A 17008-nucleotide genomic window follows, 5' to 3' on the forward strand; every position below is an offset into this window, starting at 1 on the left:
TGCGTTAACTGTTTGCCTATATATGTGTGATGGTGTGTGTTCTTTGAGGCCAAAATGCAAATGTTTGGCCGCCTCGCAAATCCTATTATTTTATTATGAAATGTCAGTTGATTGTCGTCGGGCGCAATATTGTTAATATGAAGAGCAAACGAAGGTCGTCGCTGCCCCTTTTCCACTAAACTGGGCGCATATCACCCTGCCTTCGGGCCGTAAACATTCTGATATCTTCTGATAACTTTCGCCAGTCATATAGTATAGAAAATATATTCCCCCAATGATGCTGAATTTTTGTATAATTTAAGGCGCCTCATCGGATTCGACTTGATGACCCGACAGGCAGCCTCCGTTTAAAGAACTTTGGTCTGGCCACATTTTCACTATTAGTGCGGATAATTACGTGCATTTAATCACAACAGGAATGCGGTCTGGCGAAACCAAATCCCCCAGCCATTTTTTGCCATGTGAGCTTGTGTGCCGTTGGCCAATTTTCAGCTAACTAATGTTTGTCTGTTACTTTGCATTGCGCTTATTTCTGCTAATTTATTTAACAGTGTTAAATCCCCTGTCTGTGATTGCTGTATCCCGTCCCTTGTTTGCCGAGTGTTCGACTGTTTTTCCGGATTCTTTTTAGAGTTGCAGCGCAAGCGGAGCGGAGGCGAGTTTGAAAATAAATTAAACGGGATAATTTGTGGTGCGTTTGTTAGCAAAATGTTAATGAGGTCGGTTGTGGGCACCGGTGCCCCCCACACATAGGTGACATCCCCCCATCCCGTCCGACATGGTGACACAGCGAAAGATAAAACCCTGCGAGCGAACTTAGAGCGAACAAACATTTAGCAATGTCAAGCAAAAGGGGGGCAGTAAATTTCAATTTGCTGGCAGGACCAAGAGCATCATTTAGATTGTTTAAATACCAGCAAAAGTGAGGCTAGAGTCTGAGCAACTCAAAGGCAGATGGAAATGCATCCACAGTCACAGCGACAGACAAATTGGGCAACAGTTTTTCAGATCCCTTGGCTTAGGACTTAGGGCCTGGTTGTCCTGGTTGTTCTGGCTGTCCTGGCTGTCCTTGTTGCTTGTGGTTTCATTTGCTGGGCATAAATCAAGCAGAAATTGCAGCCCCGGACAATCGACAATCCCGGACAACCCCCGCAGAGCGCTTAGGTCGACTACGATTTTAAAGATAAACACTCGCCAGACTGCTGTCTGCTCGGCCCCGAAGTTATTTCATATTTAAGCCAAATTTAATGGTCATGTCCGAGTCGACTGGACAGAACTCAGACGGAGCAGGCAAGTCAAATCCCCACTTATGTATGCATGAATATATATCCCAGTGCCTTTTGCTCTGTCTGGTCTGGTCCGGTCGGGTCTTGTTTTTTATTTGCATATTTGCCAATCAATTATGGATGAAGCCCCATTGGATGCCGATTCTGATATGTGTCAATTCATTACTTCCTCTGAGCTGCCTAAGAGACAGTGGAAGAACGGTCGTCTTCTAATTCTAATTACTTAAATCTAGAGCCTCAAAAGGAGTGCGCTCGATAATGGGCCGCAGTGCAATGGGAATCCCGAATCAAAGTCATTGCAACTGGGTCGAACAGCTGTGAGTTTGCCAACTTGAAAGTTATCGGCGACCAAGTGGGGGCCAGGCAAATGTTGTCTGCGCCGGAAACGGAAACAAGCTGTGCACACGAGTGGAGGCGGCCAAAAGGAAGTGAGCCAGCCATCCTTTCTGTCTTTCAGCTCTCCAGTCTTTCAGCCGTTTGGCCATCCAAAGACAGCCAGAGATTGTCGTTGCCGGCGCAGTTAGTCAGCAAGTCGTTGCAGCAAATGGGGCGAACAGAAGGAAAAGAACCAGCACGAAAAAATCCTGCGGCAGCAGACGGAATGCCGCTTAGTCCTCGAGCCGACTCCTCCTTTAACGCCGCCTCAAACCCACATGTGAAAGGCATTCGAGTGTAGCAGGTTTTAATTCAGCATGGAAAATGAAATTGAAAACTGTGCCAAATGTGTGCACACAGACATAAGCCCGCTGCGCTCTGATAGAAAAACTTACTTTATGGCACTGAAAATAAAACACGTCTTCGAGTTTTGAAATTACAAATTCCCTATAGCATCATTGAATGGATTGTAAATTGAATTGTGACATTATTCTTCTTCTACATAGTTCAAGTGTATAACATATAAAGAAAAGCTCGGTTTTAGATGCTTATAAAAACATTTTCATAAAAATTGACTTCTCCATTTGTGTTCATTAAAACTGCCAGTACAATATCTTTTATAACTTATCTTCTGATAAGTTGCCGTAAAGAAATCCCAATAATAAATTGTCGCCCATGGACAATATTCTACATTATTTCCCAGTGTACAACTGATGCTACAACGCTGGAAACCCAAGCCGAGGATGCTGCTCTGCAAAAGTGACATGTAATACATTTTATTGATTTTCGCTTTAGTCTGCAGGCTGCAGGCGATCCGAGCTGCGGCTTTAATGCATTTTTAAGCCTTTAATATTGCGGTAGCACTGGGTTTTTGGGGGCGATGAGCCGGCAATTATAATTGAATTAGAAATGCCAATCTCAGTCCAAGTTGTGCTGCTGCATTGAGTGGATTTGAATGGGAATCTGTGTGCCCATGCTGGGGTTGCAATTGTGATTAGTTGGCCGGGACACTCCTCGGCAAATTGGAAAAGCAAAAACCACCTCCTGGAGTACTGCATTTTTCATGCATTGTCACACACACTGAAATCGGAATCGGAATCGGACAGACCTGCTTGTGTATCTCTGTTTGAATTTATTGCATTTTTAATCACCCCGTTCGGTTTCAATCCAAACCCATTTTGTTACATGTTATTTAAATGCAGTCCTTTGCTTACACAACACAAGGTTAAACAATAAACGCCCCATTAATAAATTACATCAACTGCCATTGTTTACTTTGCTCTTTTTGTGCGGCTTATGTTTACCCATTGTTTTCAATGATTCGTCTGTCCAGCCTGAACTCACCTGGAAATAAATAAAAAACGAAAAACAAATCAGAAATTGTTTTCTCTCGTAAAAATAAGGTATTAATTAAATTTTGGGAATTTTGTAGCGCTTACATGATAAGTAAACTTTGTTGGCTGGAAAGTTTGTTGTACAGGAGCTTTAATGTACAATAATAGTTGAAAAATTTCCCATTTCTAGGAACTTAAACCGAGGCAGTAAGCTGGTAATTTTAGTCTGGAACTTATCTGATAAAATATGAGTGGTAAACATGCACATCTAATTTGGAGAAAGGAAAAATTATAATATATTGTTGTAGCAGCCTGGTTTTTGCTGATTCCTCTATGCGATTGTTAGTGCTGTTCTTTTTTTTTCTCTCTGCAGCCGGGTTAGTGTGCCTCATTTATCAAAGCTCAAAATGCTGCTCTTGTTTGCCGTCAAAGGGTTGAGAAACGTCCTTCCACCCAAACCCCACACCAAGCGACCCACCTTCAACTACCCTTTATTCATGTGCGTGTACGGCACATGAAAAATCCTGCGGCTAATAAGTGACACGCGTCGATTAATAAAACTGTACGAGGCGCACAAGGCTGCCTCCCACTGGGGGGCGTGGCCTCGGGGGAGTGGATGGAATGCCACTGCGTGTGTCGTACATTAAAAGGCCATGTCACAGTCAACGATTATGCAAAGCAGCCAACCGATCTTGGATAAGACCAAGACCCAGCGAAGGACTTCCCCGCAAATGCGTGAGTCCCTCGGGGTCGTTTAAGTGGCTATGCCCCAGCGTTAATAGCTCGCCAAGGTTCCTTTTCGATTCGGATTATAATTTCATGTTCCCATGCATTTTCAATCTAATCTACTATCTGGCTTTTACTTTACGAGTCATTTTATAATTCCATTTTGCAGGCAAGACTTCATAGTCAATTCGAAAAATTGCTTATTTAATTCACTTATAATTGAGTTTATAATCCATCTCAGTCTTAAGAAAAGCGATTAAAATACAACCTTATCTTCATCTTTAAATGCACAATATATGCAATTATTCTTAAAGTACAACAGCTTTATTTCGCCCGGCGTGGCAATGAAGTTTGTTTTTCGCTTTCGTCTGAGCATGTGGCAAGTAAATCAAATTTTAAAATATGCCAAGAGCACAAATATGAAATCAAAATCCATTCAATTTCCATTTGCGGGATGAGTGGGAGTGTGTCCTGTAGCTCTGCCTTCATTTTTTCTGTGGCCCGTATGGAAATGAGTGTGCTGGATTCTTGCTCCAGTCGGTTATTGCTCTTCGTTATTTTGTGAGCGGTTGAAAAAGAGATGCAAATCAACAAGCTGCCAGCAGATAAGCAAAAACAAGTGGCTCCCTTCTGTCCTGCGTGTCCTGCGTGTCCTAGAAATTCATCTATCCATCCTTCTTTGCCGTCCCCCAGCCATACGTTTGTCCCCCGATTCTGGCATATCGCCCGTATTTACAATCCGTATGCAGAGATGAATGATGCTGCCAATGAGCGTGTGTCTCGGATGTGTTTTGACAGCATTTTGCTATTAACTTGCTTTTCCCCGCCAGATATTTGTTTTTCTTTTCACTTCGTTCGGGTGACATGTCTGCTGCTTGGAACAAAAATGTTCCTTGATTCGAAATGGACCTTGGGTGATATTTGATAAGCCGTCCTCTGAGCTAAATGACTACCCCGGGGTCGACCAGATCTCCGGATAAGTGATTTATGCATTATGTGTCTATCGTTATGGACATAAATCGTATTAAGATGGACCATCCCGCACCCTCATCCTCCATCCCCCATCCGCCCATCGTCTTATTACAATCTCCCTAGCCTCTCAGCTCCTTTTGAAGTTTACACCTGCGGCATCTCAGACGCTCCGTTGAAAACAAAAGCTGCTTTGTTTGCCAATCTTCGGCAGAGTTGTTTTGGCTGGAGTTTTTTATTTCCTCCTAACGAGAAACTTCAATATTGTCCCTTTCGCCCACCAGGCTCAAACAAAAAGCGAGCTAGAAAGAAGGCAGGGCAAATATTAGCCCGGGGCCATTCATTAAACAGTCCTTTGCTCATATGTTTTGCTTTCGCCTGCCACTCTGTGTCCTTTCATTAAACAAGCCCCCCGTCTCCGCCCCACTTGCCGCTCCTCCGGCAGCCACTTGAAGCGCTCATTGTTTGCACTTGATGATGCCGGGTTGACAGCCACACCCACGTGGAAGCCAACGCCCCCGTCCAGTCGGTACTCCAACGAGTTGCAGTCATTTATGGCAATATTGCCGAGCATCTTCGACAGCACCTGCTGCTGGGAGGAAGTCATTGCACTGGGGGAAAAGTGTATAAGCAAATGAGCTTAAAGGAGTGGTACAAATACAGCTTATGTACATAAAAGCAAAAAAAATACAAAGTTATTGAAGAAACCATTACATTAAGATCCTATTAAGTTAATGTTTATTAATATTTTCCACAATTTTGTATTCAACTTAACTTTAAAAGTTATGAGGACGATATGTGATCTAAAATAAGTTTAACTTCAAAATGCAATCACTTTTACTAGTTTTAGATTTGAATAACACTTTATGTAAAGATGTCGTACCTTACTTGATTTGGTACGATTTAAAATTGCACATTTTTCTAGCTTTAAGCTTTCCCTCTGTGTGAGTATATGCGAAAATGTTTATCGCCATCTTGGCAAACGGCACTCGATTTCTCATTTCAATTTCGGCACTTCTGGGTTGTCGGTTTTAATATATATCCCTCTGCTGTGAAATCGCTTCTCTGTGGCTCAGCAGCTTTACTCATTGTCTCCGCTGACAGCAGCTGGTCTCCTCGTCGTCTGGCGGCAGGAATTGTACATTAAAAAGCTTAACGATGGCGCGCTCAGTTGTCCTTGTCATTAGGTCCTTGGCTGCCTGTTTTGTCAGCCAGCCAAAAGTCCACACCCCGTCAGCCGTTTGACCGTCTGAGTGGCATAAAACGCACCTGATGTGCAAAAACTGCTTAATTGAAAACATAAGCTTCTATAATTTCGTTTTGCCCGGCCACGCGGTGTCAAAGAACTCAATTTAAATATTCTAATTTATGCGCCTGCATATTAACAGGCACGATCACGTAGCCGGAACCTCCTCCTCCTCCACCTCCTCCTCCTTCATCCACATCCATTCAATGCGAACTGTCTGCTTAGCTGAGGGATGGCCACTTCTGGCTCCCTGTCTGTTGTCTGCAATTAAAAGCGCTTAAATCAATAAGCCCACACAGTTGACGTTCCATTTCTCATTTGGCCAGAACGTGTTGGCTTTTAGTATGCAAAGCACAGTTAGCGGAGGCTAATGGATCCTTCTTGGCGACATCTTCCCAGTCTCGTCACCGGGAATGCTCTGTAACCGATTGCCGGCAGGCGCGAAACTGTCCCAGCGGCCTTGTTGCGATACTTTGATTGGCATCCCGAGACTCTTGCGCCATCATCATATCACAATGGCAACTTTGGCTCCCGTTTGTCGGCTTATCAATGTCGTTGGCTCACATCTGCCAACGCGACAAATTCGCGCGCTATCTCAATCTTGGCAGCAGCAGCACCACCACCACCACCAATCTCACCTGACACTTCCTTGCTCCTCGAAAGCGAAATATGGATGGCGAACAGTGATGGAAGGTATTCTGGTACCAAGGTACTTTTGAAAATTACGGTAGTATTCGTTGTTATCATAAGTCAATGCGGTTTAAACATTATTGCATATACGAAATAATATTAAATTCAAAAGAAGAGCATTAACATTTTACTAAAGTATTTGATTTTTAAAATCTGTCTCTATAATCTTGCATTTCTATCTTCCTATTTAAATCTTAAAATAGTTTAATACCAAGTTTTTTTTTGTATGATATAATTACAGTTCTAGTTTACACCTTGTCCTTGGATAAGGAAAGTTACCCTTCTCTTCACTGGCAATGGGGTGGTGCTTGGGTGATTGAGCGTTGGTGGGGTGTCTTCATTATTTCTTTTCACGCAACCGTTTCTCGGTTTTGCGGTGGGTGTGGAACGAAAGTAGAACGATTCGCCGGCGAAACTTCAACCTCCTGCAGTCATTCATTCAGTCCCCCGGCTGAGAGGTCCACCATTGTTGCTGTTCGTAATTTATCTACCGCTTTTATCTACCGCCGGCTTCTCAATGTCACCCGTTTCTGGGTTCTGCGGTCTTTGGTCGACATTCCTGGGGCACAACCCTCCGCCTTCCTTCCCCCCCACGAAATGGAAAATCTCAGCGCAGTGCTTAGCATCTCAATTCGGTTTTGGTTGGGTGGCTCTGTTGCTATCTATGGGCCGATAATAAAAATACCACCGCCAAGGTCCCAGGGGTGTGACAACTTCCAGCTTTGATTTTTCCTTGTTTTGCTGGCTTTGTCTCCTCCCCATTTTCCTCCTCTAAGACACAAATTCCGTCTTATCATCAGTCGCAACTGCCGCCCCCTTTCACCCCCCACCCGAAGTGTGCAATCCTAAATTATGTCAATAAGTAAATGAATTTCGGCTATATTCAGATTTAAATATCAACTGTGATGGAAAAATGTCTCAGGATTCTCATTTTGCGCGGCTTCTTCATTTATTCATACAGCTGAAGAATATACTCGCGCACCCACATGTGTGTTTTGGTTATTTGTCGTTTTGATGGCGAACTCTCAGGAAGGCGTACATATGAGCCCTGCCACGCCCGCCACTTTGTACTTGATTTTAACAAAACTGTCTGTTTAAAGGAAACAAACTGAAATTGTCTCCTTGGGGGGCCAAAAATGAAAAAACCCAAAATGTAACGTTCCCGGGAAATGTATTTAATATGCGTGTGTCCTTTGAGATGATTATGGCACACATTATGTCCCGAACAAGCACACGTAAATGTAGAAGTAATTTTTCCCCAACGCACCCACAGTTATCGATTTTGAAATCCGCTTTCAACCAGCCAGCGATGACAAATTGAAGACTAATTTAAGCGAAATTAAAGAAGCTTTCAGCCCGTTCGGAATTTAAACACGAGTGAATCGAGCTGAAAATTAATATTGATGGGAAATGGAGTTTGCTTTCTTTTTTTTTTTTTTTTTGCTCTGGCGCATTTGTTTTGTGAGTGCCGCGCGGAACTTTTCCAATTTGTGCACCGAAAAAGGATAGATAAACAGAGACGCAGACACGGACATTAACTCTAACTCTAGCTCGAACCCAGACATGGGAAAACCCCGGCCATGCACCTGGTCAGATATCCGGACATCCACTATTCTCCGCTGACCTCTGCGGCCTGCTGGATAGCCGGAAAAAACTAATCGAACCGAAATACTCGAAATGTTTGCTTGATTTCTCGAGAGTACGCGCAGCTTGAAATTGCAATCATTGAACAGAATTATCCCTTCTTTCTCTGTGCCATGTTATTTTTATGCCCTCCTCCGAGCCGGAAACTTCAAGCAACTTGTTGGGGCAAAAAAAACATAGAAAAATATAGGAAAACGCTTCACAATCCCCGATAAATTAGCTCTTTAGAGCGGCGGCAGACCGGGTGGTTAGTCTTTGCTTTGATTGCATTTAACTCGAGTTCACACGACTATGATATGGTTGTTGCGGCGAAGAAAAAACTTACCGTCCTTATGCTGCATATTTTAGTTTCGAGTAGAAAGTTTCCTCATGACACTTATACATATTCTTTAAAGTCGAGCGTTTAATTAAAATACAAACAGCGATATTTCCACAATTATCCATTTTTCTCGGCTCCTTTTTTCTGTCCGATTATTGCGCATCTTTCGTTTTGCGCCCCGATAATCTCCATCTAAATGATGGAAAAAAATTATGCTTGAACCGGGAAAATGGTTGGCGTTATATATTTTTTTTTTTTGCTCAACTTCCCAGTTTCTCCCTAATTAAATGTGTGGCATTAGGTGGCGCATTTTGGCACCAAGCCCAGCTTCTGGTCACAGATTTGTGGCGCGATAAGACCAACGTGAACATGTTGCCGCCGAAGAGATGATGTCAATGCCAGGGGGATGGGTTTAGAAGTGAGGGGCTAAGGGAATGCGATGGGATGGTGGCTGGCCAACGGTTTCAGCTGCCAATTTACGCCGCCATTATTGAGGTTTTTTCATACATTTCGGTGGCCACTTCCGGCGACTGCAGCATCTTGTCTTGCCTTTTCCGGTCCTTCTTCATTTAATTTTTTATTTATTTCCCCCCTTTTTTGTTTTTTTGCTTTAGCTGCTCTGTTTGTTTTGGCCTGAGCTTCCAAAAAATAATTCTGCACGCCGCCGTTGTACCGTCATTACGTCCGCTCGTTTTCCTCGGCGTTCCGGAGTCGTAAAGTAAATTTTTTAATTAGAGTCACGAGTAAAACAAACCAATTAGTAAAGCTGTCAGAGCAATCCTTTCGCCGCCCTCCTTGGCTCCCGAGCCGTGTTGTACTTTTAATTTCCTGGCCGTGTTTTGGCCGCAATTCCGCAATTTACGCGTGATGCTGCGTTGGCGGCGTGTGAATTATTGAAAGCGTAAATTATGTGAAAAGGGCGAATTAAAGAGGTTCGTTCGGGGCACTTGCCATCATTTTTACGACTCTGACCCGGTCAGAGCCCCAAATGATTTGGGGTCTCTTTTCTTCTGACCCCCCCCTTTCGGTGCATCAAGTGTCCGAGCTGGAGTTCGACTGCCTCTCAAGACCCAAAATGTAGTTTTAATTAAATAGCACAATTGCCACTGCCGCCTGGCACCTTTTCATCCTTCGAGAAAAACTTCTTGCTTGTTGTTTTCGGTTGTTGTTCGGCTCGGTTTGGTTTGGTTTGGTTTGCTTGTGTTTTAGTTTTAGTTTTTGGTTTCGGTTTTGGTTTATATTCGTGGCTACGTGAGCTGCATGACCGATGAATGGCCGGGGGGTGTTGGGGTACCAAAAAAACAGAGAAAAGAGATGTGTGTGCATGGACCATGGAGCGGAGCGAAACGAAACGAAAAGTGCGGCGGACTGGGGCTCAGAAAGTTTTGAACTTGGCCCCACGTCGTTGCCACGGCTAGCAATAATACAGAGCAAAAAATAAGCATGGAAAACAATACAAAATTAGGGAAGACTAGCCTGGGGGGTAGAAAGGCCGAGGAGAAAACTAAGCTATTAGCACCAAATGGGCTCCGTCGATGGGCGTTCTGGTTGTTGTGGTCGTGGTCACTGCACTCGCAGTTTATGTTTACTGCATTCTGTGTGTGCGAGCGTGCGGCAACAATTTTTGGGTTGCCATCCTTGCCATTGTCGTTATCCTGTTGACACTGTTACTCTGTATTTTGCTTAAGAAGTACGAAAAGATTTTCATAAAAGTGGTTTTGCTGTAAAACAGCATATAAATCTCAGTTTAATATTAAAGAAAACATCTCGAACAGACCTCATAAGACAACAATATACTTAAAATTATTTTTTATTTTTGATATGTATAGTTCACCCTAATACGTCAAAGCGAAAAGGACATTCGAGAACTTGTTTTTCTTGCAGATCCACCTCCTTCCGCATCCGTACAATTTATTATTGTTGCACTTTGTGGCAAAATATATTTGCGACTGCTGGTATTAGCATTTTATTTCATTTGTACAAATGTTTTTCCGTATTTATTTTGGCCAAGTTTAACCAATTGTGTATCTGTTTGTCCACAACTTGTTTCGGGCAATTTCCAATGTTGGTCCTGGCCATTGGAATGGCATCCTGGGATATTGCCTTTGCTGGCGCCTCTGTAAACACACTCGACTTGGTGAGAGTTGGGCCAAGAACTGGGTGTCTGGGTGTATTTTGGCATGGCCGTGTCTTGGCACGCCAGCACCTGTTCACACACAGACATACACACACACACACACACACACACACACCCCCTGCGACTTGGTCGGGCCTAATAAAAATAAATAGCCATATAAAAGCGATGCGAAATTCATGGCAACGCCTGGCAATACAATAAAGCATATTATTTCAACATTTATTTCCCCGCTGCCATCTTGGCAGCCATTTGGCAGTGCTAAAGTGTTTTCCCACTCGGAGTGTTGGCACTTCTGTAACGAGTACGTGGCTAGGGTGTTGTTGCATGACGATAAGGACGCACGCGCGATGGTCCAGCTGCTCCTTGTCGGCTATTTGGGGTGGTGATCTTGTCCTTCGTCACGAGCCAGTAAATTCTAAAATTTTATCGAATTTTCGCGTGCAGCGACAAGTGGTATGGGGTAGGAGAAATCATGTGAATCCGCGCCAGCACGAAGAGGGATAGTTATTTTACTCATGGAATTCCTAAAGTTCCTCGGGTGTTCTAATGGAACCAAATTTGCCCTCCCTGCCTTGGCCGTTCTTTACCGAAAACTTCCCATCATATTATCGAACGGCCCCTTCTACTGATTCGGGTTCTAGCGGGGACTCATCCTAGTCGAAGGCAAACAAAAATGCAATTTAGCTAATCATTATAAAATGTATTTAAAACCTAAATAAAATTCTTAAAATTAGAGAACATATTGAAAAGATATTAAATGAGAACATAGATACATGCAATACAATTGAATTATTAAATTAACCTTCGCAGTAAGATATAATACGAAATAAAACCCAAAAAAATATTATTCGAGAGCGAGAATACGGAAATGGCAGAAAATTGCAGTGAAGAGCGCACGGCGAATTCAAATTGAGTGGTTTGTTTTACTTATTTCGAAATTCATCTCACTCAAAAATTTGAGAGACAAGAGAGACGGTAAATCCGCTCCTTTTTTTTATCTTCTCCTTTATGGATTATTCGAACTACTCAGTTTTGTACGGTGGGACGCAAAGTAATTCATTTGATATATATATTTTACAAAGACATATTGATAAAACGTGATATCTGACTCACCAACATTCCGGAGATCCACCGACGAAAGCGCTTCCGTAAGTGCACCTTAGGCTGAAAATTTAAATTTCTTTATATACACATTGCAAGCCCACTGTGCAAAACAACAGCAAAATTTTTCTCTTCTTTTTCTTGCTGCAGCTCTTTCCTTCTTTTTTTTTTTTAACACATTGGCTTGTTTGTCCACCCAAAAAAAATTAAAATAAATTATGCCTAAAGCAATTCGTGCTTCTAGTTATTCATTATTAAAGCCTTTCTGGCCTTCTAACCATCACTGCACTTTTCTCTTCTTTCCCCCTTCTTTTTTTTCTTACTTTTCCACTCTCACTGCTTATTTCACATAACCTAGACCGCAAAAAAAAAAGGAAAAAAAACTTATGAAATAGCTTATAAACTATCCACTTTCAGCGAATTCCGACCGATCTTTGGCTTTCCGAACTGCCTTACATTCCGTGCGGCGACTTAACAATTATTCCGCATTGTTGTTCGACGAGTTAAATTAAATTTTTGTCCGAGCGTGGACCGAAACGTCTAAACTAGATCAGCGCGCCGAAAAACTGCCTGCCAAGCTGAACTTCGCTAAGTTGCGCTCGCAGACGGGAGATAACGAAGATGATGAAGAGGGAATATAAATATTATGTGTAATTTGGGCAGGTGTTACATCTCGAGTTCTTTTTGACTCTTTTGCCCTCTCTTAGTCCTAACTCCGCTCCCAGCGACTTAAGCTGATTAAATAATTATCTTAGGGAACTCTTAGGCTTTGAGACCCCTTTATGCGACGATAATTTCCCTTCTCCGTCGGATGACTTCGCTCTTCTTTAGGGGGACTTGATGAATTGTTCCCTCTACAGCAACGGCCGGATCCAATATCGGATACTAAGCGCCAAACCTAAATCAAAAATCACTTTTGGGTCTGCAAACTTCGCAACCATTTCATTTTTTCTTACCCATAAACAGGATTCAGCGCTATATATAATCTGGGAATTCTATCCGTCACTTTACACAAGGCCACTATAGAGATATAATTTTCAAACAAACTTTCACCAACTTATTAAATACGAGACTTACAATTGAACTAAACCGCACTCGATGGCTGCCGAAAAGGGAAAGAAAGCCAGCAGCTCGTGGCTCTGGGCGGGAAGCTAAGTTAGCCCCCCTAGAATAACTCTCCGTTTTCCGGGATCATGACAATTGACGCTGTTGCCTCTTCGTCTCCGAAAATTCTTACCCCAATCGCGGCACCCAACTGACCACTAGATGGCGACACTTTCGGTTTTTGCCTCACAGATGGCGCTGCCCATCGATTTACCTGCCACAAGCGTTACAAATTCCCCCCTCACAAGATCAGACTTGGGGGTGAAACACACAAGGCTGACCAAGACTGAGCTTGAGGCAGCTACATTTCTGTTTCATATCCTTAGCATGATATCTACCCATTAATCGTCCCTGCAAGTCTTCCAGGTCATAGTAAGCATTTCCCACCTTCCGGCGTACCCTGGCCTTAAGATACCTCGTATTTTAGATGAATTTATTTGTAAATTTATTTTCTTCGACCAAAAAGATTTTTGAACTGAATTTGGTACTGAAGATTTGGGATTTTCTATTTCTACAGAAGTATTTTCAATGTCTATTGTTCTGCCTCGGAATTCGTCGGGCGGTGGCGTTGAACACACGGCCGCTGACGAGGCTGTGTGTACCCCTTCGCGTTTTTTTGACACTTACTACACGAAGGTTTGTAAGTGTTCGGCTTTCCACAACTATAGCAGAAAATTCTACGCTTCCCTTCACAATCTTGGTAACGATGCCCTTCTTTGTGGCAGTTCCAACAAATCAAAGCCAAAGCTCCCACTTCCACTTCGCTTTCGATGTCGGAAAATTCGGCGGCTTCATCTGGCAACGGATCTTCAAGCAGTTCAGCCACTTGCTTCCGGTAAGGAGTTGCCTTTGTATATGCATAATTCCGCCTCACATCCTCCAGAAAACTTTCCCTTCGCCTACAAATTTCTCTCAATTGCCCCACCGAATTAATTTGGATATGAAGGAGTTCATGTCGTATCTCAGGGCGCAAATTCCTAGCTAGTATTTCTGCCACGGACTTTTCCGAGAGCGGCACTTCTAACCCATCCGTTAATGAGACAATGGCCTCATGAAAAGTATCAAAATTTTCCTTCTCTTTTTGTTTTCTATCCCGAATTGCTTCACGGATATCGACATCGGAGCGGGTATCCCGAAATTGTTTTCGAAGAGCTTGGCAGAGAGCTTTCCAATCGAGCCCCTCTCCATTGCAGGATTTATGATATCGCCAATAGAAATCGCGAGCTTTACCATCAAACAATAGGCTAGCATTGCTAGCTAAAATTTCAAACTTTGAATTTAATGTTTGCTCTGTTAACGCCTCAACTCGATATATAAAATTGTCCACGCTTATGCCATCAAGACTGCCATTGAAACGAATTTTCCAACTATTTAATATTTGGCCCACCCTATCTGGTCTATAAATGGCATCGGATTCTACGCTGACAGGAGTAAATCTGGACTCACTCCGGAATTGATCAAAATTTTCGACTGGCTGTCTCTCTTGATCCGTCCAGTTGGTGTTTGTGCTTGGGTTTGGGGGTGCTAAGGGATTCCCAGGAACCAATGCAGCAATATTAGCTTGTATAATCTGAGCCATTTGCTGAGAAAGTTGAGTGAGTAAATCATTTTTCATCCCCTGGACCGCTTGAGTCACTAAATTCCCTATGTCTACCTCAGCGCGATTTTCGCCGGTTTTCCCAGAGGGGGCTGGCGAATTGACAATCGTTTTACCACTCGGTGGGAGTTGAAAACAAATGATTCCGCAAATCGGACATTCTCTATGAGTCTTCGAATGACTAGTTATGCAAGTCTTATGGAAGTCATGACCGCATTTCGTTTTGTAAGTTGTGGAGATCGCCAAGTCTTTCTCGCACAATTTGCATTTAGACCCCGTTGGAGTCTCTACCTTATCGGCATCGCTCATTGTTTGGCCTTTTTTTTTCTGATCTTCAACCAATGAGAAAGATAAGAAACCTAAAATCCTAAAAATATGTTTTTAATTTACAGCTAAATGAACGAGTAAGTTAAAGTTACTAATTATATTCGGCTAAAATCCCTAACATTTAATCATTCCTTCCTTGCTTTTATTTTTTTCTACACCTGCGGTCAATGACCTTAACAAGCGGACCAGCTGATTTGTTTTATTTTCTACGCTCAATTCTTAAAGACACTCAATTTTTAAAATCACTCAAGAGAAACTCGGGTCTAAGTCAGAAATGAGAGGAAAGGAACAAATAAATGAGAGAGTTCAAGTATTAAGTAAGCTTAAAAAAAATTGTAAGAAAAATCAAAAACACGATAGAAATATATAAACAGTTTGCCTTCAAACATAGGAGTTCTCCCTGCCAAACCCTCATCAGCAGTTTAACTCGGAATCCGTGAGTAAAAGAAGATGAAAAAAATAATATAATTGCTGCCTATGCAGAGCTACGTGGCTAGCCCTTCGACTATTGCCAAACTCAGATTCACTAAAACAACAACTATAAGAGAGCTGATCGGTTCTCTTCCAATTCTCTCTTGTTTTGCAATCTGGCCTACGTTTTCCGCTGTCAACCGTGGCCAGTCGACCTCTTTCTAAAGATTTCGGCTGTCTATCCAATGCACCTGACAGACGCGATGGCGATTGCATGAAATTTGATAGATGGGTCCTTAGCGCCGGCCCATTATCCGTGGTCAGGTGAAAACTTATTGATAAGTTTACCACCTGCATGTCCAAGCGTCTAATTAACCCTTGCTTTAGGTCCCGAAAAAAGTAAATAGAATAGATTTGCCCCACTCTTACTTTCAACATCAGCCGTGGCTAGTTGAACGCTTGCGTACAACATATTCAACTATATGTCCTATGCGCCTAATATCGAAATTAAGGTAAGACTAGAGACGAGATATTTGGCATGAGTACCGCAGCAACCGTGGCTGGGATGTAAACACATCTTTCAACCCACTGTGATACTGCATTACCAACTAGATGAAAATTAAAGTTTTTTTTCTTGTGTGAGCGGGATTCTTAGAGTAAAATTTTGTTTTTCATTTTTTCACATCTTAAACCCTGATTTTCGGCCTACACTGTTGGGCGCCAGATAAATAGAATTATATTATTATTACTGTAACGAGTACGTGGCTAGGGTGTTGTTGCATGACGATAAGGACGCACGCGCGATGGTCCAGCTGCTCCTTGTCGGCTATTTGGGGTGGTGATCTTGTCCTTCGTCACGAGCCAGTAAATTCTAAAATTTTATCGAATTTTCGCGTGCAGCGACAAGTGGTATGGGGTAGGAGAAATCATGTGAATCCGCGCCAGCACGAAGAGGGATAGTTATTTTACTCATGGAATTCCTAAAGTTCCTCGGGTGTTCTAATGGAACCAAATTTGCCCTCCCTGCCTTGGCCGTTCTTTACCGAAAACTTCCCATCATATTATCGAACGGCCCCTTCTACTGATTCGGGTTCTAGCGGGGACTCATCCTAGTCGAAGGCAAACAAAAATGCAATTTAGCTAATCATTATAAAATGTATTTAAAACCTAAATAAAATTCTTAAAATTAGAGAACATATTGAAAAGATATTAAATGAGAACATAGATACATGCAATACAATTGAATTATTAAATTAACCTTCGCAGTAAGATATAATACGAAATAAAACCCAAAAAAATATTATTCGAGAGCGAGAATACGGAAATGGCAGAAAATTGCAGTGAAGAGCGCACGGCGAATTCAAATTGAGTGGTTTGTTTTACTTATTTCGAAATTCATCTCACTCAAAAATTTGAGAGACAAGAGAGACGGTAAATCCGCTCCTTTTTTTTATCTTCTCCTTTATGGATTATTCGAACTACTCAGTTTTGTACGGTGGGACGCAAAGTAATTCATTTGATATATATATTTTACAAAGACATATTGATAAAACGTGATATCTGACTCACCAACATTCCGGAGATCCACCGACGAAAGCGCTTCCGTAAGTGCACCTTAGGCTGAAAATTTAAATTTCTTTATATACACATTGCAAGCCCACTGTGCAAAACAACAGCAAAATTTTTCTCTTCTTTTTCTTGCTGCAGCTCTTTCCTTCTTTTTTTTTTTTTAACACATTGGC

The 17008-nt window shown here is 42.4% G+C and overlaps 1 protein-coding gene across 6 annotated transcripts in view; it reads right to left on the minus strand.

Moving 5' to 3' along the window:
- LOC108148614 (limbic system-associated membrane protein) overlaps nucleotides 1–17008 on the minus strand; it is a 74161-nt gene that overhangs the window by 22975 nt on the left and 34178 nt on the right. The window contains exon 1 of one of the 6 annotated variants that reach the window (XM_041709713.1): nucleotides 12151–12169. The exons of 3 other annotated variants lie outside the window; for them this stretch is intronic. Coding sequence is in view for 1 of the 3 variants with exons in the window: in XM_041709714.1 (XP_041565648.1) it covers nucleotides 13464–14837 (1374 nt within the window). In the remaining 2 variants the exon portion in view is untranslated. Of the gene's footprint in view, nucleotides 1–11839; nucleotides 11964–12150; nucleotides 12170–12207; nucleotides 16887–17008 lie in introns of those variants that run through there. 2 more of the 6 variants (XM_041709712.1, XM_041709714.1) reach the window with 2 other exon arrangements.

The sequence above is a fragment of the Drosophila elegans genome, unplaced genomic scaffold, assembly GCF_018152505.1.
Source record: "Drosophila elegans isolate 14027-0461.03 unplaced genomic scaffold, ASM1815250v1 contig_476, whole genome shotgun sequence".
Lineage (NCBI taxonomy): Eukaryota > Metazoa > Arthropoda > Insecta > Diptera > Drosophilidae > Drosophila > Drosophila elegans.